This window comes from Scyliorhinus torazame, chromosome 31, assembly GCF_047496885.1.
Source record: "Scyliorhinus torazame isolate Kashiwa2021f chromosome 31, sScyTor2.1, whole genome shotgun sequence".
Classification (NCBI taxonomy): domain Eukaryota; kingdom Metazoa; phylum Chordata; class Chondrichthyes; order Carcharhiniformes; family Scyliorhinidae; genus Scyliorhinus; species Scyliorhinus torazame.
The window spans coordinates 6,547,058-6,571,127 of NC_092737.1; the positions used below are offsets into that span (position 1 = coordinate 6,547,058).

General features: G+C 53.2%; 1 protein-coding gene across 1 annotated transcript in view; it reads left to right on the forward strand.

Annotated features, from left to right (window-relative positions):
* Positions 1–24,070, forward strand: part of LOC140404637 (uncharacterized) — a 100,303-nt gene that overhangs the window by 55,457 nt on the left and 20,776 nt on the right. The window contains exon 9 of the mRNA XM_072493247.1: positions 18,226–18,309. Coding sequence (XP_072349348.1) covers positions 18,226–18,309 — 84 coding nt within the window. The remainder of the gene's footprint in view (positions 1–18,225; positions 18,310–24,070) is intronic.

Below are 24,070 nucleotides of genomic sequence, written 5' to 3' on the forward strand. Positions count from 1 at the left end.
GTGCTGTGCCCCAGTGTCAAACCTGTACCCACAGTTCTGTGTCCCAGTGTCAAACCTGTATCCACAGTGCTGTACCCCAGTGTCAAACCTGTACCCACAGTGCTGTACCCCAGTGTCAAACCTGTACCCACAGTGCTGTGTCCCAGTGTCAAACCTGTACCCACAGTGCTGTGCCCCAGTGTCAAACCTGTACCCACAGTGCTGTGTCCCAGTGTCAAACCTGTACCCACAGTGCTGTGTCCCAGTGTCAAACCTGTACCCACAGTGCTGTGTCCCAGTGTCAAACCTGTACCCACAGTGCTGTACCCCAGTGTCAAACCTGTACCCACAGTGCTGTACCCCAGTGTCAAACCTGTACCCACAGTGCTGTGCCCCAGTGTCAAACCTGTACCCACAGTGCTGTGCCCCAGTGTTAAACCTGTACACACAGTGCTGTGCCCCAGTGTCAAACCTGTACCCACAGTGCTGTGCCCCAGTGTCAAACCTTTACCCACAGTGCTGTGCCCCAGTGTCAAACCTGTACCCACAGTGCTGTGCCCCAGTGTCAAACCTGCACCCACAGTGCTGTGCCCCAGTGTCAAACCTGTACCCACAGTGCTGTACCCCAGTATCAAACCTGTACCCACAGTGCTGTGCCCCAGTGTCAAACCTGTACCCACAGTGCTGTACCCCAGTGTCAAACCTGTACCCACAGTGCTGTGTCCCAGTGTCAAACCTGTACCCACAGTGCTGTACCCCAGTGTCAAACCTGTACCCCAGTGTCAAACCTGTACCCACAGTGCTGTACCCCAGTGTCAAACCTGTACCCACAGTGCTGTGCCCCAGTGTCAAACCTGTACCGACAGTGCTGTGCCCCAGTGTCAAACCTGTACCCACAGTGCTGTGCCCCAGTGTCAAACCTGTACCCACAGTGCTGTGTCCCAGTGTCAAACCTGTACCCACAGTGCTGTGCCCCAGTGTCAAACCTGTACCCACAGTGCTGTACCCCAGTGTCAAATCTGTACCCACAGTGCTGTACCCCAGTGTCAAACCTGTACCCATAGTGCTGTGTCCCAGTGTCAAACCTGTACCCACAGTGCTGTGTCCCAGTGTCAAACCTGTACCCACAGTGCTGTGCCCCAGTGTCAAACCTGTACCCACAGTGCTGTGCCCCAGTGTCAAACCTGTATCAACAGTGCTTTGCCCCAGTGTCAAACCTGTACCCACAGTGCTGTGCCCCAGTGTCAAACCTGTACCCGCCAGTGCTGTGCCCCAGTGTCAAACCTGTACCCACAGTGCTGTACCCCAGTGTCAAACCTGTACCCACAGTGCTGTGCCCCAGTGTCAAACCTATACCCACAGTGCTGTACCCCAGTGTCAAACCTGTACCCACAGTGCTATACCCCAGTGTCAAACCTGTACCCACAGTGCTGTGCCCCAGTGTCAAACCTATACCCACAGTGCTGTACCCCAGTGTCAAACCTGTACCCACAGTGCTGTGCCCCAGTGTCAAACCTGTACCCACAGTGCTGTGCCCCAGTGTCAAACCTGTACCCACAGTGCTGTACCCCAGTGTCAAACCTGTATCCACAGTGCTGTGCCCCAGTGTCAAACCTGTACCCACAGTGCTATCCCCCAGTGTCAAACCTGTACCCACAGTGCTGTACCCCAGTGTCAAACCTGTACCCACAGTGCTGTGCCCCAGTGTCAAACCTGTATCCACAGTGCTGTGCCCCAGTGTCAAACCTGTACCCACAGTGCTGTGCCCCAGTGTCAAACCTGTACCCACAGTGCTGTGCCTCAGTGTCAAACCTGTACCCACAGTGCTGTGCCCCAGTGTCAAACCTGTACCCACAGTGCTGTGTCCCAGTGTCAAACCTGTACCCACAGTGCTGTACCCCAGTGTCAAACCTGTACCCACAGTGCTGTGCCCCAGTGTCAAACCTGTATCCACAGTGCTGTGCCCCAGTGTCAAACCTGTACCCACAGTGCTGTGCCCCAGTGTCAAACCTGTACCCACAGTGCTGTGCCTCAGTGTCAAACCTGTACCCACAGTGCTGTGCCCCAGTGTCAAACCTGTACCCACAGTGCTGTGTCCCAGTGTCAAACCTGTACCCACAGTGCTGTGCCCCAGTGTCAAACCTGTATCCACCAGTGCTGTGTCCCAGTGTCAAACCTGTACCCACAGTGCTGTACCCCAGTGTCAAACCTGTACCCACAGTGCTGTACCCCAGTGTCAAACCTGTACCCACAGTGCTGTGCCCCAGTGTCAAAACTGTACACACAGTGCTGTGCCCCAGTGTCAAACCTGTACCCACAGTGCTGTGCCCCAGTGTCAAACCTGTATCCACAGTGCTGTGTCCCAGTGTCAAACCTGTACCCACAGTGCTGTACCCCAGTGTCAAACCTGTACCCACAGTGCTGTGCCCCAGTGTCAAACCTGTACCCACAGTGCTGTGCCCCAGTGTCAAACCTGTACCCACAGTGCTGTGCCCCAGTGTCAAACCTGTACCCACAGTGCTGTACCCCAGTGTCAAACCTGTACCCACAGTGCTGTGCCCCAGTGTCAAACCTGTACCCACAGTGCTGTACCCCAGTATCAAACCTGTACCCACAGTGCTGTGCCCCAGTGTCAAACCTGTACCCACAGTGCTGTACCCCAGTGTCAAACCTGTACCCACAGTGCTGTACCCCAGTGTCAAACCTGTACCCACAGTGCTGTGCCCCAGTGTCAAACCTGTACCCACAGTGCTGTACCCCAGTGTCAAACCTGTACCCGCAGTGCTGTACCCCAGTGTCATACCTGTACCCACAGTGCTGTGCCCCAGTGTCAAACCTGTACCCACAGTGCTGTGTCCCAGTGTCAAACCTGTACCCACAGTGCTGTGCCCCAGTGTCAAACCTGTACCCACAGTGCTGTACCCCAGTGTCAAACCTGTACCCACAGTGCTGTACCCCAGTGTCAAACCTGTACCCACAGTGCTATACCCCAGTGTGAAACCTGTATCCACCAGTGCTGTACCCCAGTGTCAAACCTGTACCCACAGTGCTGTACCCCAGTGTCAAACCTGTACCCACAGTGCTGTGCCCCAGTGTCAAACCTGTACCCACAGTGCTGTACCCCAGTGTCAAACCTGTACCCGCAGTGCTGTACCCCAGTGTCAAACCTGTACCCACAGTGCTGTGCCCCAGTGTCAAACCTGTACACACAGTGCTGTGCCCCAGTGTCAAACCTGTACCCACAGTGCTGTGCCCCAGTGTCAAACCTGTACCCACAGTGCTGTGCCCCAGTGTCAAACCTGTACCCACAGTGCTGTGTCCCAGTGTCAAACCTGTACCCACAGTGCTGTGTCCCAGTGTCAAACCTGTACCCACAGTGCTGTACCCCAGTGTCAAACCTGTACCCACAGTGCTGTGCCCCAGTGTCAAACCTGTACCCACAGTGCTGTGTCCCAGTGTCAAACCTGTACCCACAGTGCTGTACCCCAGTGTCAAACCTGTACCCACAGTGCAGTGTCCCAGTGTCAAACCTGTACCCACAGTGCTGTGTCCCAGTGTCAAACCTGTACCCACAGTGCTGTGTCCCAGTGTCAAACCTGTACCCACAGTGCTGTGCCCCACTATCAAACCTGTACCCACAGTGCTGTACCCCAGTGTCAAACCTGTACCCACAGTGCTGTACCCCAGTGTCAAACCTGTACCCACAGTGCTGTACCCCAGTGTCAAACCTGTACCCACAGTGCTGTGTCCCAGTGTCAAACCTGTACCCACAGTGCTGTACCCCAGTGTCAAACCTGTACCCACAGTGCTGTGCCCCAGTGTCAAACCTGTACCCACAGTGCTGTGCCCCAGTGTCAAACCTGTACCCACAGTGCTGTGCCCCAGTGTCAAACCTGTACCCACAGTGCTGTGCCCCAGTGTCAAACCTGTACCCACAGTGCTGTACCCCAGTGTCAAACCTGTACCCACAGTGCTGTACCCCAGTGTCAAACCTGTACCCACAGTGCTGTGTCCCAGTGTCAAACCTGTACCCACAGTGCTGTGTCCCAGTGTCAAACCTGTATCCACAGTGCTGTGCCCCAGTGTCAAACCTGTACCCACAGTGCTGTGCCCCAGTGTCAAACCTGTACCCACAGTGCTTTGCCCCAGTGTCAAAGCTGTACCCACAGTGCTGTGCCCCAGTGTCAAACCTGTACCCGCCAGTGCTGTGCCCCAGTGTCAAACCTGTACCCACAGTGCTGTACCCCAGTGTCAAACCTGTACCCACAGTGCTGTGCCCCAGTGTCAAACCTGTACCCACAGTGCTGTACCCCAGTGTCAAACCTGTACCCACAGTGCTGTGCCCCAGTGTCAAACCTGTACCCACAGTGCTGTACCCCAGTGTCAAACCTGTACCCACAGTGCTGTGCCCCAGTGTCAAACCTGTACCCACAGTGCTATACCCCAGTGTCAAACCTGTACCCACAGTGCTGTACCCCAGTGTCAAACCTGTACCCACAGTGCTGTACCCCAGTGTCAAACCTGTATCCACAGTGCTGTGCCCCAGTGTCAAACCTGTATCCACCGTGCTGTGCCCCAGTGTCAAACCTGTACCCACAGTGCTATACCCCAGTGTCAAACCTGTACCCACAGTGCTGTGCCCCAGTGTCAAACCTGTATCCACAGTGCTGTGCCCCAGTGTCAAACCTGTACCCACAGTGCTGTACCCCAGTGTCAAACCTGTACCCACAGTGCTGTGTCCCAGTGTCAAACCTGTACCCACAGTGCTGTACCCCAGTGTCAAACCTGTACCCACAGTGCTGTGCCCCAGTGTCAAACCTGTACCCCAGTGTCAAACCTGTACCCACAGTGCTGTACCCCAGTGTCAAACCTGTACCCACAGTGCTGTGCCCCAGTGTCAAACCTGTACCCACAGTGCTGTACCCCAGTGTCAAACCTGTACCCACAGTGCTGTGCCCCAGTGTCAAACCTGTACCGACAGTGCTGTGCCCCAGTGTCAAACCTGTACCCACAGTGCTGTGCCCCAGTGTCAAACCTGTACCCACAGTGCTGTACCCCAGTGTCAAACCTGTACCCACAGTGCTGTACCCCAGTGTCAAATCTGTACCCACAGTGCTGTACCCCAGTGTCAAACCTGTACCCACAGTGCTGTGTCCCAGTGTCAAACCTGTACCCACAGTGCTGTGTCCCAGTGTCAAACCTGTATCCACAGTGCTGTGCCCCAGTGTCAAACCTGTACCCACAGTGCTGTGCCCCAGTGTCAAACCTGTATCAACCGTGCTTTGCGCCAGTGTCAAACCTGTACCCACAGTGCTGTGCCCCAGTGTCAAACCTGTACCCGCCAGTGCTGTGCCCCAGTGTCAAACCTGTACCCACAGTGCTGTACCCCAGTGTCAAACCTGTACCCACAGTGCTGTGCCCCAGTGTCAAACCTGTACCCACAGTGCTGTGCCCCAGTGTCAAAGCTGTACCCACAGTGCTGTACCCCAGTGTCAAACCTATACCCACAGTGCTGTGCCCCAGTGTCAAACCTGTACCGACAGTGCTGTGCCCCAGTGTCAAACCTGTACCCACAGTGCTGTACCCCAGTGTCAGACCTGTACCCACAGTGCTGTGTCCCAGTGTCAAACCTGTATCCACAGTGCTGTGCCCCAGTCTCAAACCTGTACCCACAGTGCTGTGCCCCAGTGTCAAACCTGTACCCACAGTGCTGTGCCCCAGTGTCAAACCTGTACCCACAGTGCTGTACCCCAGTGTCAAACCTGTACCCACAGTGCTGTGTCCCAGTGTCAAATCTGTACCCACAGTGCTGTACCCCAGTGTCAAACCTGTATCCACAGTGCTGTGCCCCAGTGTCAAACCTGTACCCACAGTGCTGTGCCCCAGTGTCAAACCTGTATCAACAGTGCTTTGCCCCAGTGTCAAACCTGTACCCACAGTGCTGTACCCCAGTGTCAAACCTGTATCCACAGTGCTGTGCCCCAGTGTCAAATCTGTACCCACAGTGCTGTACCCCAGTGTCAAACCTGTATCCACAGTGCTGTGCCCCAGTGTCAAATCTGTACCCACAGTGCTGTACCCCAGTGTCAAACCTGTATCCACAGTGCTGTGCCCCAGTGTCAAACCTGTACCCACAGTGCTGTGCCCCAGTGTCAAACCTGTATCAACAGTGCTTTGCCCCAGTGTCAAACCTGTACCCACAGTGCTGTGCCCCAGTGTCAAACCTGTATCCACAGTGCTGTGCCCCAGTGTCAAACCTGTACCCACAGTGCTGTGCCCCAGTGTCAAACCTGTACCCACAGTGCTGTACCCCAGTGTCAAACCTGTACCCCAGTGTCAAACCTGTACCCACAGTGCTGTGCCCCAGTGTCAAACCTGTACCCACAGTGCTGTGCCCCAGTGTCAAACCTGTACCCACAGTGCTGTACCCCAGTGTCAAACCTGTACCCACAGTGCTGTGTCCCAGTGTCAAACCTGTACCCACAGTGCTGTGTCCCAGTGTCAAACCTGTATCCACAGTGCTGTGCCCCAGTGTCAAACCTGTACCCACAGTGCTGTGCCCCAGTGTCAAACCTGTATCAACAGTGCTTTGCCCCAGTGTCAAACCTGTACCCACAGTGCTGTGCCCCAGTGTCAAACCTGTACCCGCCAGTGCTGTGCCCCAGTGTCAAACCTGTACCCACAGTGCTGTACCCCAGTGTCAAACCTGTATCCACAGTGCTGTACCCCAGTGTCAAACCTGTACCCACAGTGCTGTACCCCAGTGTCAAACCTGTACCCGCAGTGCTGTGCCCCAGTGTCAAACCTGTACCCACAGTGCTGTGCCCCAGTGTCAAACCTATACCCACAGTGCTGTACCCCAGTGTCAAACCTGTACCCACAGTGCTGTACCCCAGTGTCAAACCTGTATCCACAGTGCTGTGCCCCAGTGTCAAACCTGTACCCACAGTGCTATACCCCAGTGTCAAACCTGTACCCACAGTGCTGTACCCCAGTGTCAAACCTGTACCCACAGTGCTGTGCCCCAGTGTCAAACCTGTATCCACAGTGCTGTGCCCCAGTGTCAAACCTGTACCCACAGTGCTGTGCCCCAGTGTCAAACCTGTACCGACAGTGCTGTGCCCCAGTGTCAAACCTGTACCCACAGTGCTGTGCCCCAGTGTCAAACCTGTACCCACAGTGCTGTACCCCAGTGTCAAACCTGTACCCACAGTGCTGTACCCCAGTGTCAAATCTGTACCCACAGTGCTGTACCCCAGTGTCAAACCTGTACCCACAGTGCTGTGTCCCAGTGTCAAACCTGTACCCACAGTGCTGTGTCCCAGTGTCAAACCTGTATCCACAGTGCTGTGCCCCAGTGTCAAACCTGTACCCACAGTGCTGTGCCCCAGTGTCAAACCTGTATCAACCGTGCTTTGCGCCAGTGTCAAACCTGTACCCACAGTGCTGTGCCCCAGTGTCAAACCTGTACCCGCCAGTGCTGTGCCCCAGTGTCAAACCTGTACCCACAGTGCTGTACCCCAGTGTCAAACCTGTACCCACAGTGCTGTGCCCCAGTGTCAAACCTGTACCCACAGTGCTGTGCCCCAGTGTCAAAGCTGTACCCACAGTGCTGTACCCCAGTGTCAAACCTGTACCCACAGTGCTGTGCCCCAGTGTCAAACCTGTACCGACAGTGCTGTGCCCCAGTGTCAAACCTGTACCCACAGTGCTGTACCCCAGTGTCAGACCTGTACCCACAGTGCTGTGTCCCAGTGTCAAACCTGTATCCACAGTGCTGTGCCCCAGTCTCAAACCTGTACCCACAGTGCTGTGCCCCAGTGTCAAACCTGTACCCACAGTGCTGTGCCCCAGTGTCAAACCTGTACCCACAGTGCTGTACCCCAGTGTCAAACCTGTACCCACAGTGCTGTGTCCCAGTGTCAAATCTGTACCCACAGTGCTGTACCCCAGTGTCAAACCTGTATCCACAGTGCTGTGCCCCAGTGTCAAACCTGTACCCACAGTGCTGTGCCCCAGTGTCAAACCTGTATCAACAGTGCTTTGCCCCAGTGTCAAACCTGTACCCACAGTGCTGTACCCCAGTGTCAAACCTGTATCCACAGTGCTGTGCCCCAGTGTCAAATCTGTACCCACAGTGCTGTACCCCAGTGTCAAACCTGTATCCACAGTGCTGTGCCCCAGTGTCAAATCTGTACCCACAGTGCTGTACCCCAGTGTCAAACCTGTATCCACAGTGCTGTGCCCCAGTGTCAAACCTGTACCCACAGTGCTGTGCCCCAGTGTCAAACCTGTATCAACAGTGCTTTGCCCCAGTGTCAAACCTGTACCCACAGTGCTGTGCCCCAGTGTCAAACCTGTATCCACAGTGCTGTGCCCCAGTGTCAAACCTGTACCCACAGTGCTGTGCCCCAGTGTCAAACCTGTACCCACAGTGCTGTACCCCAGTGTCAAACCTGTACCCCAGTGTCAAACCTGTACCCACAGTGCTGTGCCCCAGTGTCAAACCTGTACCCACAGTGCTGTGCCCCAGTGTCAAACCTGTACCCACAGTGCTGTACCCCAGTGTCAAACCTGTACCCACAGTGCTGTGTCCCAGTGTCAAACCTGTACCCACAGTGCTGTGTCCCAGTGTCAAACCTGTATCCACAGTGCTGTGCCCCAGTGTCAAACCTGTACCCACAGTGCTGTGCCCCAGTGTCAAACCTGTATCAACAGTGCTTTGCCCCAGTGTCAAACCTGTACCCACAGTGCTGTGCCCCAGTGTCAAACCTGTACCCGCCAGTGCTGTGCCCCAGTGTCAAACCTGTACCCACAGTGCTGTACCCCAGTGTCAAACCTGTATCCACAGTGCTGTACCCCAGTGTCAAACCTGTACCCACAGTGCTGTACCCCAGTGTCAAACCTGTACCCGCAGTGCTGTGCCCCAGTGTCAAACCTGTACCCACAGTGCTGTGCCCCAGTGTCAAACCTATACCCACAGTGCTGTACCCCAGTGTCAAACCTGTACCCACAGTGCTGTACCCCAGTGTCAAACCTGTATCCACAGTGCTGTGCCCCAGTGTCAAACCTGTACCCACAGTGCTATACCCCAGTGTCAAACCTGTACCCACAGTGCTGTACCCCAGTGTCAAACCAGTACCCACAGTGCTGTGCCCCAGTGTCAAACCTGTACCCACAGTGCTGTACCCCAGTGTCAAACCTGTACCCACAGTGCTGTACCCCAGTGTCAAACCTGTACCCACAGTGCTGTGCCCCAGTGTCAAAACTGTACACACAGTGCTGTGCCCCAGTGTCAAACCTGTACCCACAGTGCTGTGCCCCAGTGTCAAACCTGTACCCACAGTGCTGTGCCCCAGTGTCAAACCTGTACCCACAGTGCTGTGCCCCAGTGTCAAACCTGTACCCACAGTGCTGTGCCCCAGTGTCAAACCTGTACCCACAGTGCTGTGCCCCAGTGTCAAACCTGTACCCACAGTGCTGTGCCCCAGTGTCAAACCTGTACCCACAGTGCTGTGCCCCAGTGTCAAACCTGTACCCACAGTGCTGTACCCCAGTATCAAACCTGTACCCACAGTGCTGTGCCCCAGTGTCAAACCTGTACCCACAGTGCTGTACCCCAGTGTCAAAACCTGTACCCACAGTGCTGTACCCCAGTATCAAACCTGTACCCACAGTGCTATACCCCAGTGTCAAAACCTGTACCCACAGTGCTGTACCCCAGTGTCAAACCAGTACCCACAGTGCTGTGCCCCAGTGTCAAACCTGTACCCACAGTGCTGTACCCCAGTGTCAAACCTGTACCCACAGTGCTGTACCCCAGTGTCAAACCTGTACCCACAGTGCTGTGCCCCAGTGTCAAAACTGTACACACAGTGCTGTGCCCCAGTGTCAAACCTGTACCCACAGTGCTGTGCCCCAGTGTCAAACGTGTACCCACAGTGCTGTACCGCAGTGTCAAACCTGTACCCCAGTGTCAAACCTGTACCCACAGTGCTGTACCCCAGTGTCAAACCTGTACCCACAGTGCTGTGCCCCAGTGTCAAACCTGTACCCACAGTGCTGTGCCCCAGTGCCAAACCTGTACCCACAGTGCTGTGCCCCAGTGTCAAACCTGTACCCGCAGTGCTGTGCCCCAGTGTCAAACCTGTACCCACAGTGCTGTGCCCCAGTGTCAAACCTATACCCACAGTGCTGTACCCCAGTGTCAAACCTGTACCCACAGTGCTGTACCCCAGTGTCAAACCTGTATCCACAGTGCTGTGCCCCAGTGTCAAACCTGTACCCACAGTGCTATACCCCAGTGTCAAACCTGTACCCACAGTGCTGTACCCCAGTGTCAAACCTGTACCCACAGTGCTGTGCCCCAGTGTCAAACCTGTATCCACAGTGCTGTGCCCCAGTGTCAAACCTGTACCCACAGTGCTGTGCCCCAGTGTCAAACCTGTACCGACAGTGCTGTGCCCCAGTGTCAAACCTGTACCCACAGTGCTGTGCCCCAGTGTCAAACCTGTACCCACAGTGCTGTACCCCAGTGTCAAACCTGTACCCACAGTGCTGTACCCCAGTGTCAAATCTGTACCCACAGTGCTGTACCCCAGTGTCAAACCTGTACCCACAGTGCTGTGTCCCAGTGTCAAACCTGTACCCACAGTGCTGTGTCCCAGTGTCAAACCTGTATCCACAGTGCTGTGCCCCAGTGTCAAACCTGTACCCACAGTGCTGTGCCCCAGTGTCAAACCTGTATCAACCGTGCTTTGCGCCAGTGTCAAACCTGTACCCACAGTGCTGTGCCCCAGTGTCAAACCTGTACCCGCCAGTGCTGTGCCCCAGTGTCAAACCTGTACCCACAGTGCTGTACCCCAGTGTCAAACCTGTACCCACAGTGCTGTGCCCCAGTGTCAAACCTGTACCCACAGTGCTGTGCCCCAGTGTCAAAGCTGTACCCACAGTGCTGTACCCCAGTGTCAAACCTGTACCCACAGTGCTGTGCCCCAGTGTCAAACCTGTACCGACAGTGCTGTGCCCCAGTGTCAAACCTGTACCCACAGTGCTGTACCCCAGTGTCAGACCTGTACCCACAGTGCTGTGTCCCAGTGTCAAACCTGTATCCACAGTGCTGTGCCCCAGTCTCAAACCTGTACCCACAGTGCTGTGCCCCAGTGTCAAACCTGTACCCACAGTGCTGTGCCCCAGTGTCAAACCTGTACCCACAGTGCTGTACCCCAGTGTCAAACCTGTACCCACAGTGCTGTGTCCCAGTGTCAAATCTGTACCCACAGTGCTGTACCCCAGTGTCAAACCTGTATCCACAGTGCTGTGCCCCAGTGTCAAACCTGTACCCACAGTGCTGTGCCCCAGTGTCAAACCTGTATCAACAGTGCTTTGCCCCAGTGTCAAACCTGTACCCACAGTGCTGTACCCCAGTGTCAAACCTGTATCCACAGTGCTGTGCCCCAGTGTCAAATCTGTACCCACAGTGCTGTACCCCAGTGTCAAACCTGTATCCACAGTGCTGTGCCCCAGTGTCAAATCTGTACCCACAGTGCTGTACCCCAGTGTCAAACCTGTATCCACAGTGCTGTGCCCCAGTGTCAAACCTGTACCCACAGTGCTGTGCCCCAGTGTCAAACCTGTATCAACAGTGCTTTGCCCCAGTGTCAAACCTGTACCCACAGTGCTGTGCCCCAGTGTCAAACCTGTATCCACAGTGCTGTGCCCCAGTGTCAAACCTGTACCCACAGTGCTGTGCCCCAGTGTCAAACCTGTACCCACAGTGCTGTACCCCAGTGTCAAACCTGTACCCCAGTGTCAAACCTGTACCCACAGTGCTGTGCCCCAGTGTCAAACCTGTACCCACAGTGCTGTGCCCCAGTGTCAAACCTGTACCCACAGTGCTGTACCCCAGTGTCAAACCTGTACCCACAGTGCTGTGTCCCAGTGTCAAACCTGTACCCACAGTGCTGTGTCCCAGTGTCAAACCTGTATCCACAGTGCTGTGCCCCAGTGTCAAACCTGTACCCACAGTGCTGTGCCCCAGTGTCAAACCTGTATCAACAGTGCTTTGCCCCAGTGTCAAACCTGTACCCACAGTGCTGTGCCCCAGTGTCAAACCTGTACCCGCCAGTGCTGTGCCCCAGTGTCAAACCTGTACCCACAGTGCTGTACCCCAGTGTCAAACCTGTATCCACAGTGCTGTACCCCAGTGTCAAACCTGTACCCACAGTGCTGTACCCCAGTGTCAAACCTGTACCCGCAGTGCTGTGCCCCAGTGTCAAACCTGTACCCACAGTGCTGTGCCCCAGTGTCAAACCTATACCCACAGTGCTGTACCCCAGTGTCAAACCTGTACCCACAGTGCTGTACCCCAGTGTCAAACCTGTATCCACAGTGCTGTGCCCCAGTGTCAAACCTGTACCCACAGTGCTATACCCCAGTGTCAAACCTGTACCCACAGTGCTGTACCCCAGTGTCAAACCAGTACCCACAGTGCTGTGCCCCAGTGTCAAACCTGTACCCACAGTGCTGTACCCCAGTGTCAAACCTGTACCCACAGTGCTGTACCCCAGTGTCAAACCTGTACCCACAGTGCTGTGCCCCAGTGTCAAAACTGTACACACAGTGCTGTGCCCCAGTGTCAAACCTGTACCCACAGTGCTGTGCCCCAGTGTCAAACCTGTACCCACAGTGCTGTGCCCCAGTGTCAAACCTGTACCCACAGTGCTGTGCCCCAGTGTCAAACCTGTACCCACAGTGCTGTGCCCCAGTGTCAAACCTGTACCCACAGTGCTGTGCCCCAGTGTCAAACCTGTACCCACAGTGCTGTGCCCCAGTGTCAAACCTGTACCCACAGTGCTGTGCCCCAGTGTCAAACCTGTACCCACAGTGCTGTACCCCAGTATCAAACCTGTACCCACAGTGCTGTGCCCCAGTGTCAAACCTGTACCCACAGTGCTGTACCCCAGTGTCAAAACCTGTACCCACAGTGCTGTACCCCAGTATCAAACCTGTACCCACAGTGCTATACCCCAGTGTCAAAACCTGTACCCACAGTGCTGTACCCCAGTGTCAAACCAGTACCCACAGTGCTGTGCCCCAGTGTCAAACCTGTACCCACAGTGCTGTACCCCAGTGTCAAACCTGTACCCACAGTGCTGTACCCCAGTGTCAAACCTGTACCCACAGTGCTGTGCCCCAGTGTCAAAACTGTACACACAGTGCTGTGCCCCAGTGTCAAACCTGTACCCACAGTGCTGTGCCCCAGTGTCAAACGTGTACCCACAGTGCTGTACCGCAGTGTCAAACCTGTACCCCAGTGTCAAACCTGTACCCACAGTGCTGTACCCCAGTGTCAAACCTGTACCCACAGTGCTGTGCCCCAGTGTCAAACCTGTACCCACAGTGCTGTGCCCCAGTGCCAAACCTGTACCCACAGTGCTGTGCCCCAGTGTCAAACCTGTACCCACAGTGCTGTACCCCAGTATCAAACCTGTACCCACAGTGCTATACCCCAGTGTCAAACCTGTACCCACAGTGCTGTGCCCCAGTGTCAAACCTGTACCCACAGTGCTGTGCCCCAGTGTCAAACCTGTACCCACAGTGCTGTGCCCCAGTGTCAAACCTGTACCCACAGTGCTGTGCCCCAGTATCAAACCTGTACCCACAGTGCTATACCCCAGTGTCAAACCTGTACCCACAGTGCTGTGCCCCAGTGTCAAACCTGTACCCACAGTGCTGTGCCCCAGTGTTATACAGTGACAGACTCATCCCCAGCAGTACTGTACCCCAGTGTTATACAGAGACAGACCCGTCCCCACCAGTACTGTACCCCAGTGTTATACAGTGACAGACCCGTCCCCACCAGTACTGTACCCCAGTGTTATACAGTGACAGACCCGTCCCCACCAGTACTGTACCCCAGTGTTATACAGTGACTGACCCATCCCCACCAGTACAGTACCCCAGTGTTATACAGTGACAGACCCGTCCTCACCAGCACCGTACCCCAGTGTTATACAGTGGCACACCCGTCCCCACCAGTACTGTACCCCAGTGTTATACAGTGACAGACCCGTCCCCACCAGTGCTGTACCCCAGTGTTATACAGAGACAGACCCATCCCCACCAGTACTGTACCCCAGTGTTATACAGTGACAGACCCGTCCCCACCAGTACTGTACCCCAGTGTTATACAGAGACAGACCCGTCCCCACCAGTACTGTACCCCAGTGTTATACAGAGACAAACCCGTCCCCACCAGTACTGTATCCCAGTGTTATACAGAGACAGACCCGTCCCCACCAATACTGTACCCCGGTGTTATACAGTGACAGACCCGTCCCCACCAGTACTGTATCCCAGAGTTATACAGTGACAGACCCGTCTCCGCCAGTACAGTACCCCAGTGTTATACAGTGACAGACCCATCCCCACCAGTACTGTACCCCAGTGTTATACAGTGACTGACCCATCCCCACCAGTACAGTACCCCAGTGTTATACAGTGACTGACCCGTCCCCATCAGTGCTCTACCCCAGTGTTATACAGTGACAGACCCGTCCCCACCAGTGCTGTACCCCAGTGTTATACAGTGACAGACCCGTCCCCACCAGTACTGTACCCCATTGTTATACAGGGACAGACCCGTCCCCACCAGTACTGTACCCCAGTGTTATACAGAGACAGACCCGTCCCCACCAGTACTGTACCCCAGTGTTATACAGTGACAGACCTGTCCCCAGCAGTACTGTACCCCAGTGTTATACAGTGACAGACCCGTCCCCACCAGTACTGTACCCCAGTGTTATACAGTGACAGACCCATCCCCACCAGTACTGTACCCCAGTGTTATACAGTGACAGACCCATCCCCACCAGTACTGTCCACCAGTGTTATACAGAGACAGACCCGTCCCCACCAGTACTGTACCCCAGTGTTATACAGTGACAGACCCGTCCCCACCAGGACTGTACCCCAGTGTTATACAGTGACGGACCCGTCCCCACCAGTACTGTACCCCAGTGTTATACAGTGACAGACCCGTCCCCACCAGTACTGTACCCCAGTGTTCTACAGAGACAGACCCGTCCCCACCAGTCCTGTACCCCAGTGTTATACAGTGACAGACCCGTCCCCACCAGTACTGTACCCCAGTGTTATACAGCGACAGACCCGTCCCCACCAGTACTGTACCCCAGTGTTATACAGTGACAGACCAGTCCCCACCAGTACTGTACGCCAGTGTTACACAGTGACAGACCCTTCCCCACCAGTACTGTACCCCAGTGTTATGCAGTGACAGACATGTCCCCAGCAGTACTGTACCCCAGTGTTATACAGTGACAGATCCATCCCCACCTGTACTGTACCCCAGTGTTACACAGTGACAGACCCGTCCCCACCAGTGCTGTACCCCAGTGTTACACAGTGCCAGACCCGTTCCCACCAGTACTGTACCCCAGTGTTATACAGTGACAGACCCGTTCCCACCAGTACTGTACCCCAGTGTTATACAGTGACAGGACCGTCCCCACCAGTACTGTACCCCAGTGTTATGCAGTGACAGACCCGTCCTCACCAGTACTGTACCCCAGTGTTATACAGTGACAGACCCGTTCCCACCAGTACTGTACCCCAGTGTTATACAGTGACAGACCCGTCCCCACCAGTACTGTACCCCAGTGTTATACAGCGACAGACCCATCCCCACCAGTACTGTACCCCAGTGTTATACAGTGACAGACCCTTCCCCACCAGTACTGTACCCCAGTGTTATATAGTGACAGACATGTCCCCAGCAGTACCGTACCCCAGTGTTATACAGTGACAGATCCATCCCCACCTGTACTGTACCCCAGTGTTACACAGTGACAGACCCGTCCCCACCAGTACTGTACCCCAGTGTTACACAGTGACAGACCCGTCCCCACCAGTACTGTACCCCAGTGTTATACAGTGTCAGACCCGTCCCCACCAGTACTGTACCCCAGTGTTATACAGTGACAGACCCGTCCCCACCAGTACTGTACCCCAGTGTTATAGTGACAGACCCGTCCCCACCAGTACTGTACCCCAGTGTAATACAGCGACAGACCCGTCCCCACCAGTACTGTACCCCAGTGTTATACAGTGACAGACCATCCTCACCAGTACTGTACCCCAGTGTTATACAGCGACAGACCCGTCCCCACCAGTACTGTACCCCAGTGTTATACAGCGACAGACCTGTCCCCACCAGTACTGTACCCCAGTGTTATACAGTGACAGACCCGTCCCCACCAGTACTGTACCCCAGTGTTATACAGTGACAGACCCGTCCCCACCAGTACTGTACCCCAGTGTTATACAGTGACAGACCCGTCCCCACCAGTACTGTACCCCAGTGTTATACAGTGACAGACCCGTCCCCACCAGTACTGTACCCCAGTGTTCTACAGAGACAGACCCGTCCCCACCAGTACTGTACCCCAGTGTTATACAGAGACAGACCCGTCCCCACCAGTACTGTACCCCAGTGTTATACAGCGACAGACCCGTCCCCACCAGTACTGTACCCCAGTGTTATACAGTGACAGACCAGTCCCCACCAGTACTGTACGCCAGTGTTACACAGTGACAGACCCTTCCCCACCAGTACTGTACCCCAGTGTTATGCAGTGACAGACATGTCCCCAGCAGTACTGTACCCCAGTGTTATACAGTGACAGATCCATCCCCACCTGTACTGTACCCCAGTGTTACACAGTGACAGACCCGTCCCCACCAGTGCTGTACCCCAGTGTTACACAGTGCCAGACCCGTTCCCACCAGTACTGTACCCCAGTGTTATACAGTGACAGACCCGTTCCCACCAGTACTGTACCCCAGTGTTATACAGTGACAGACCCGTCCCCACCAGTACTGTACCCCAGTGTTATACAGTGACAGACCCGTCCCCACCAGTACTGTACCCCAGTGTTATACAGTGACAGACCCGTTCCCACCAGTACTGTACCCCAGTGTTATACAGTGACAGACCCGTCCCCACCAGTACTGTACCCCAGTGTTATACAGCGACAGACCCATCCCCACCAGTACTGTACCCCAGTGTTATACAGTGACAGACCCTTCCCCACCAGTACTGTACCCCAGTGTTATATAGTGACAGACATGTCCCCAGCAGTACCGTACCCCAGTGTTATACAGTGACAGATCCATCCCCACCTGTACTGTACCCCAGTGTTACACAGTGACAGACCCGTCCCCACCAGTACTGTACCCCAGTGTTACACAGGACAGACCCGTCCCCACCAGTACTGTACCCCAGTGTTATACAGTGTCAGACCCGTCCCCACCAGTACTGTACCCCAGTGTTATACAGTGACAGACCCGTCCCCACCAGTACTGTACCCCAGTGTTATACAGTGACAGACCCGTCCCCACCAGTACTGTACCCCAGTGTTATACAGTGACAGACCCGTCCCCACCAGTACTGTACCCCAGTGTTATACAGAGACCGACCCGTCCCCACCAGTACTGTACCCAAGTGTTATACAGCGACAGACACGTCCCCACCAGTACTGTACCCCAGTGTTATACAGTGACAGACCGTCCCCACCAGTACTGTACCCCAGTGTTATACAGTGACAGACCCATCCCCACCAGTATTGTACCCCAGTGTCACACAGTCACAGACCCGTCCCCACCAGTACTGTACCCCAGTGTTATACAGTGACAGACCGTCCCCACCAGTACTGTACCCCAGTGTTATACAGTGACAGGCCCATCCCCACCAGTACTGTACCCCAGTGTCACAGTGACAGGCCCGTCCCCACCAGTACTGTACCCCAGTGTCACAGTGACAGGCCCGTCCCCACCAGTACTGTACCCCAGTGTTATACAGTGACAGACCCGTCCCCACCAGTACTGTACCCCAGTGTTATACAGTGACAGATCTGTACACATCGGCACAGTACTGTACATGGGGAGGGAATGACACGGGTATTGATACTTGAGCAGTAATCGGGCGACCCAGGGTGAAGCTCTGGAGATTGGGGATCGAATCCCACCCCAGGGCCGATGTTGACATTTGAATTCAATAAAAATCCTGGAATTTACAGCGATATCCAGTGATAGATTGCAGAGTTTGGGAAACATACTGTATAAATATCAATGAACTGGCTCGACGTGATGAAATGGGGAGTGGTTGATGCTTTAGAAACTGAAGTTGCTATTTTAAAGCAATGTGTAATTCAATTTCCCTTTTAGCACATCGGGAAGTACCTGCAGGCGGAGGCCATCAAGAAGAATCGTCATCACTTCTACGATGACTGGAAAGGATATTTCAAAATGGTGGGTAACGTTCAAATTCTGTTTCATGGATTGTAAACTAATCTTTAGCATCAGCTCGCGAAGAAATATGATTTTGCTGAGCACCCTGGAACAACTACTATTTTTATGAAATTATTTTTTTAATCTGTCAAAAAGATGAGACATGTTAGTGTTTTCCTTTAGCGACACAGTGGCAGTATGAAACAGTTCAAGTGAGCTTCATCCTGGGGCTAGATACAGAGTAAAGCTCCCTCTACACTGTCCCCATCAAACACTCCCAGGACAGGTACAGCACGGGGTTAGATACAGAGTAAAGCTCCCTCTACACTGTCCCCATCAAACACTCCCAGGACAGGTACAGCACGGGGTTAGATACAGAGTAAAGCTCCCTCTACACTGTCCCCATCAAACACTCAGAGGACAGGTACAGCACGGGGTTAGATACAGAGTAAAGCTCCCTCGACACTGTCCCCATCAAACACCCCCAGGACAGGTACAGCACGGGGTTCGATACAGAGTAAAGCTCCCTCTACACTGTCCCCATCAAACACTCCCAGGACAGGTACAGAACGGGGTTAGATACTGAGTAAAGCTCCCTCTACACTGTCCCCATCAAACACTCAGAGGACAGGTACAGCACGGGGTTAGATACAGAGTAAAGCTCCCTCTACACTGTCCCCATCAAACACTCCCAGGACAGGTACAGCACAGGGTTAGATACAGAGTAAAGCTCCCTCTACACTGTCCCCATCAAACACTCCCAGGACAGCTACAGCACGGGGTTAGATACAGAGTAAAGCTCCCTCTACACTGTCCCCATTAAACACTCCCGGGACAGGTACAGCATGGGGTTAGATACAGAGTAAAGCTCCCTCTACACTGTCCCCATCAATCACTCCCAGGACAGGTACAGCACGGGGTTAGATACAGAGTAAAGCTCCCTCTGCACTGTCCCCATTAAACACTCCCAGGACAGGTACAGCACGGGGTTAGATACAGAGTAAAGCACCCTCTACACTGTCCCCATTAAACACTCCCAGGACAGGTACAGCACGGGGTTAGATACAGAGTAAAGCTCCCTCTACACTGTCCCCATCAAATACTCCCAGGACAGGTACAGCACGGGGTTAGGTATAGAATAACGCTCCCTTTGTTATGCCTTTAATGTTTCTTTAGTCAAATCTTTGCCGAGTTTCCTTCCGGCATCTTTCTGTCTTGCACTGTGCAGCCATCCTGTGACCTCGGAGAAAGGTTGCTCAGTTGCCCCATTTGCATCATTTTGCACGTTGATCCATTTCCGGAAGAGAACCCGCCCCCCCCCCCCTGTTTCGGCATTTATAGAGTACTGGGTCCTGTCGCGGTTTTTGAGTGCGTGCTGTCTCAGAGTAAAGGGTTAATCTGCTTGGGGTGTGTTACGAAGAGAGAAGACGGGAATGAAACATTGAGGAATTGTCCGCCCATTTCAATGTGACCAATTTGTGCTTCTTGCCTAATTCTCTCCCATACTTAGAGCCGTGGGCAGCGGGCATTCAAAGGATCTGTATATCATAATTTAAATGCCTACAGCTTGTTGAAATGTTACTGTAGTTCCGTCGCACTTTATTATCATTTATTAATTTGTTGCGGTATCACTGTCTCGGCAAGTTGCTGTCCATTCTTGTTGCCCTTGAGGTGGTGTTCGGGCAGCACAGTGGCGCAGTGGGTTAGCACTGCTGCCTTGCGGCGCCGAGGTCCCGGGTTCGATCCCGGCTCTGGGTCACTGTCCGTGTGGAGTTTGCACATTCTCCCCGTGTCTGCGGGGGTCTCGCTCCCACAACCCAAAGATGTGCAGGGTAGGTGGATTGGTTGCGCTAAATTGCCCCTTAATTGGAAAAAATAATTGGGTACTCTGAATTTATTAAAAATAATAACTAAGTAATGTACTGTTGGACAATGAAAGGACGAGTCTTGCATCAAAAGTTCTTTGCCGAAAGTGAAAGTGACATTTGAAATTACTTTCTTGTTGTGCTTTGGTGTGGGGTGTGCTGTTACCTTCAGACCTGGATTGAATCTGGGGTCGTCCTCACCAGGCTTTAGGAAATGGCCCGTTGCCCACTGTGTGTTACTTCAATGTGGAGGAACCCAGACCGCCCGGCAATTGCCATCTTAAATCGAGTTGGATTTTCTACAACCTGCATAGTGTAATGAATCGGTTCCACAGAAATTCCTGTGGCTGCTTCCTTCACCTCTCTCCTCCACACCCTCGCAACACCTCTCTCCTCCACACCCTCGCAACACCTCTCTCCTCCACACCCTCGCAACACCTCTCTCCTCCACACCCTCGCAACACCTCTCTCCTCCACACCCTCGCAAACAACAGGGGGATTGTCGCCTGTGGTCAGCTTTCCGCAGAGCCAGGCCTTCATGGTGTCCTCAATATTGTGGTGGTTTAGGTACCAGGAGGGTTGGATTGTATATATCGGAGTGCACAGGCTGGTGAGGTTCCGTGTTCTCAGATGATGGCCCAAATGAGCGGTACTCGTACCCTTTTGCAACAATAAAATATAACTCTCCAACCTTCCTATTCTGAGTCTGTGGCTCCAGCTACCCCTGCTCTCTCTCTCTCTCTCTCTGTCCGTTTGTCTGTCTGTCTCTCTCTCTCTCTCTCTCTCTGTCTCTCTCTCTCTCTGTCTCTGTCTCTCTGTCTCTCTCTCTCTGTCTCTCTTCTCTCTCTCTGTCTCTCTCTCTCTGTCTCTCTCTCTCTCTCTCTCTCTGTCTCTCTCTCTCTGTCTCTCTCTGTCTCTCTCTCTCTGTCTCTCTCTCTGTCTCTCTCTCTGTCTCTCTCTTTCTGTCTCTCTCTATCTGTCTCTCTCTCTGTCTGTCTCTCTCTCTGTCTCTCTCTCTCTGTCTCTCTCTCTCTCTCTCTCTCTCTGTGTCTCTCTCTCTCTGTCTCTCTCTCTCTGTCTCTCTCCCTGTCTCTCTCCGTCTCTCTCTGTCTCTCTCTCTCTCTCTCTCTCTCTCTCTCTCTCTGTCTCTCTGTCTCTCTCTCTCTGTCTCTCTCTCTCTGTCTCTCTTCTCTGTCTCTCTCTCTCTGTCTCTCTCTCTCTGTCTCTCTCTGTCTCTCTCTGTCTCTCTCTGTCTCTCTCTGTCTCTCTCTTTCTGTCTCTCTCTATCTCTGTCTCTCTCTCTGTCTGTCTCTCTCTCTGTCTCTCTCTCTACATAGAACATAGAACGATACAGCGCAGTACAGGCCCTTCGGCCCACGATGTTGCACCGAAACAAAAGCCATCTAACCTACACTATGCCATTATCATCCATATGCTTATTCAATAAACTTTTAAATGCCCTCAATGTTGGCGAGTTCACTACTGTTGCAGGTAGGGCATTCCACGGCCTCACCACTCTTTGCTTAAAGAACCTACCTCTGTCCTATATCTATTGCCCCTCAGTTTAAAGCTATGTCCCCTTGTGCCAGCCATTTCCATCCGCGGGAGAAGGCTCTCACTGTCCAACCTATCTAACCCCCTGATCATTTTGTATGCCTCTATTAAGTCTCCTCTTAACCTTCTTCTCTCCAACGAAAACAACCTCAAGTCCATCAGCCTTTCCTCATAAGATTTTCCCTCCATACCAGGCAACATCCTGGTAAATCTCCTCTGCACCCGCTCCAAAGCCTCCACGTCCTTCCTCTCATGCGGTGACCAGAACTGTACGCAATACTCCAAATGCTGCCGTACCAGAGTTTTGTACAGCTGCAACATGACCTCCTGACTCCAGAACTCAATCCCTCTACCAATAAAGGCCAACATTCCATAGGCCTTCTTCACAACCCTATCAACCTGGGTGGCAACTTTCAGGGATCTATGTACATGGACACCTAGATCCCTCTGCTCATCCACACTGCCAAGAACTTTACCATAGCCAAATATTCCGCATTCCTGTTATTCCTTCCAAAGTGAATCACCTCACACTTCTCTACATTCAACTCCATTTGCCACCTCTTAGCCCAGCTCTGCAGCTTATCTATGTCCCTCTGTAACCTGCTACATCCTTCCACACTGTCGACAACACCACCGACTTTAGTGTCGTCTGCAAATTTACTCACCCACCCTTCTGCGCCTTCCTCTAGGTCATTGATAAAAATGACAAACAGCAACGGCCCCAGAACAGATCCTTGTGGTACGCCACTTGTAACTGAACTCCATTCTGAACATTTCCCATCAACCACCACCCTCTGTCTTCTTTCAGCTAGCCAATTTCTGATCCACATCTCTAAATCACCCTCAATCCCCAGCCTCCGTAATTTCTGCAATAGCCTACCGTGGGGAACCTTATCAAACGCTTTACTGAAATCCATATACACCACATCAACTGCTCTACCCTCGTCTACCTGTTGTCACCTTCTCAAAGAACTCGATAAGGTTTGTGAGGCATGACCTACCCTTCACAAAGTCATGCTGACTATCCCTGATTATATTATTCCTATCTAGATGATTATAAATCTTGTCTCTTATAATCCCCTCCAAGACTTTACCCACTACAGACGTGAGGCTCACCGGTCTATGGTTGCCGGGGTTGTCTCTGCTCCCCTTTTTGAACAAAGGGACCACATTTGCTATCCTCCAGTCCTCTGGCACTATTCCTGTAACCAATGATGACATAAAAATCAAAGTCAAAGGTCCAGCAATCTCTTCCCTGGCCTCCCAGAGAATCCTAGGATAAATCCCATCAGGTCCCGGGGACTTATCTATTTTCAGCCTGTCCAGAATTGCCAACACCTCTTCCCTCCGTACCTCAATGCCATCTATTCTAATATCCTGGGTCTCAGCATTCTCCTCCACAACATTATCTTTTTCCTGAGTGAATACTGACGAAAAATATTCATTTAGTATCGCGCCTATCTCTTCAGACTCCACACACAACTTCCCATCCCTGTCCTTGACTGGTCCTACTCTTACCCTAGTCATTCGCTTATTCCTGACATACCTATAGAAAGCTTTTGGTTTTCCTTGATCCTACCTGCCAAATACTTCTCATGTCCCCTCCTTGCCCGTCTTAGCTCTCTCTTTAGGTCCTTCCTCGCTACCTTGTAACTATCCATCGCCCCAACTGAAACTTCACACCTCATCTTCACATAGGCCTCCTTCTTCCTCTTAACAAGAGATTCCACTTCTTTGGTAAACCACGGTTCCCTCGCTCTACGCCGTCCTCCCTGCCTGACCGGTACGTACTTATCAAGAACACGCAGTAGCTGTTCCTTGAACAAGCTCCACTTATCCAGTGTGCCCAACACTTGCAGCCTACTTCTCCACCTTATCCCCCCCAAGTCACGTCTAATGGCATCATAATTGCCCTTCCCCCAGCTATAACTGTTGCCCTGCGGTGTATACCTATCCCTTTCCATCACTAACGTAAACGTCACCGAATTGTGGTCACTGTCCCCAAAGTGCTCTCCTACCTCCAAATCCAACACCGGCCTGGTTCATTACCCAAAACCAAATCCAACGTGGCCTCGCCTCTTGTTGGCCTGTCAACATATTGTGTCAGGAAACCCTCCTGCACACATTGTACAAAAAACGATCCATCTAATGTACTCGAACTATATATTTTCCAGTCAATATTTGGAAAGTTAAAGTCTCCCATAATAACTACCCTGTTACTTTCGCTCTTATCCAGGATCATCCTCGCCATCCTTTCCTCTACATCCCTAGAACTATTTGGAGGCCTATAGAAAACTCCCAACAGGGTGACCTCTCCTTTCCTGTTTCTAACCTCAGCCCATACTACCTCGGAAGATGAGTCC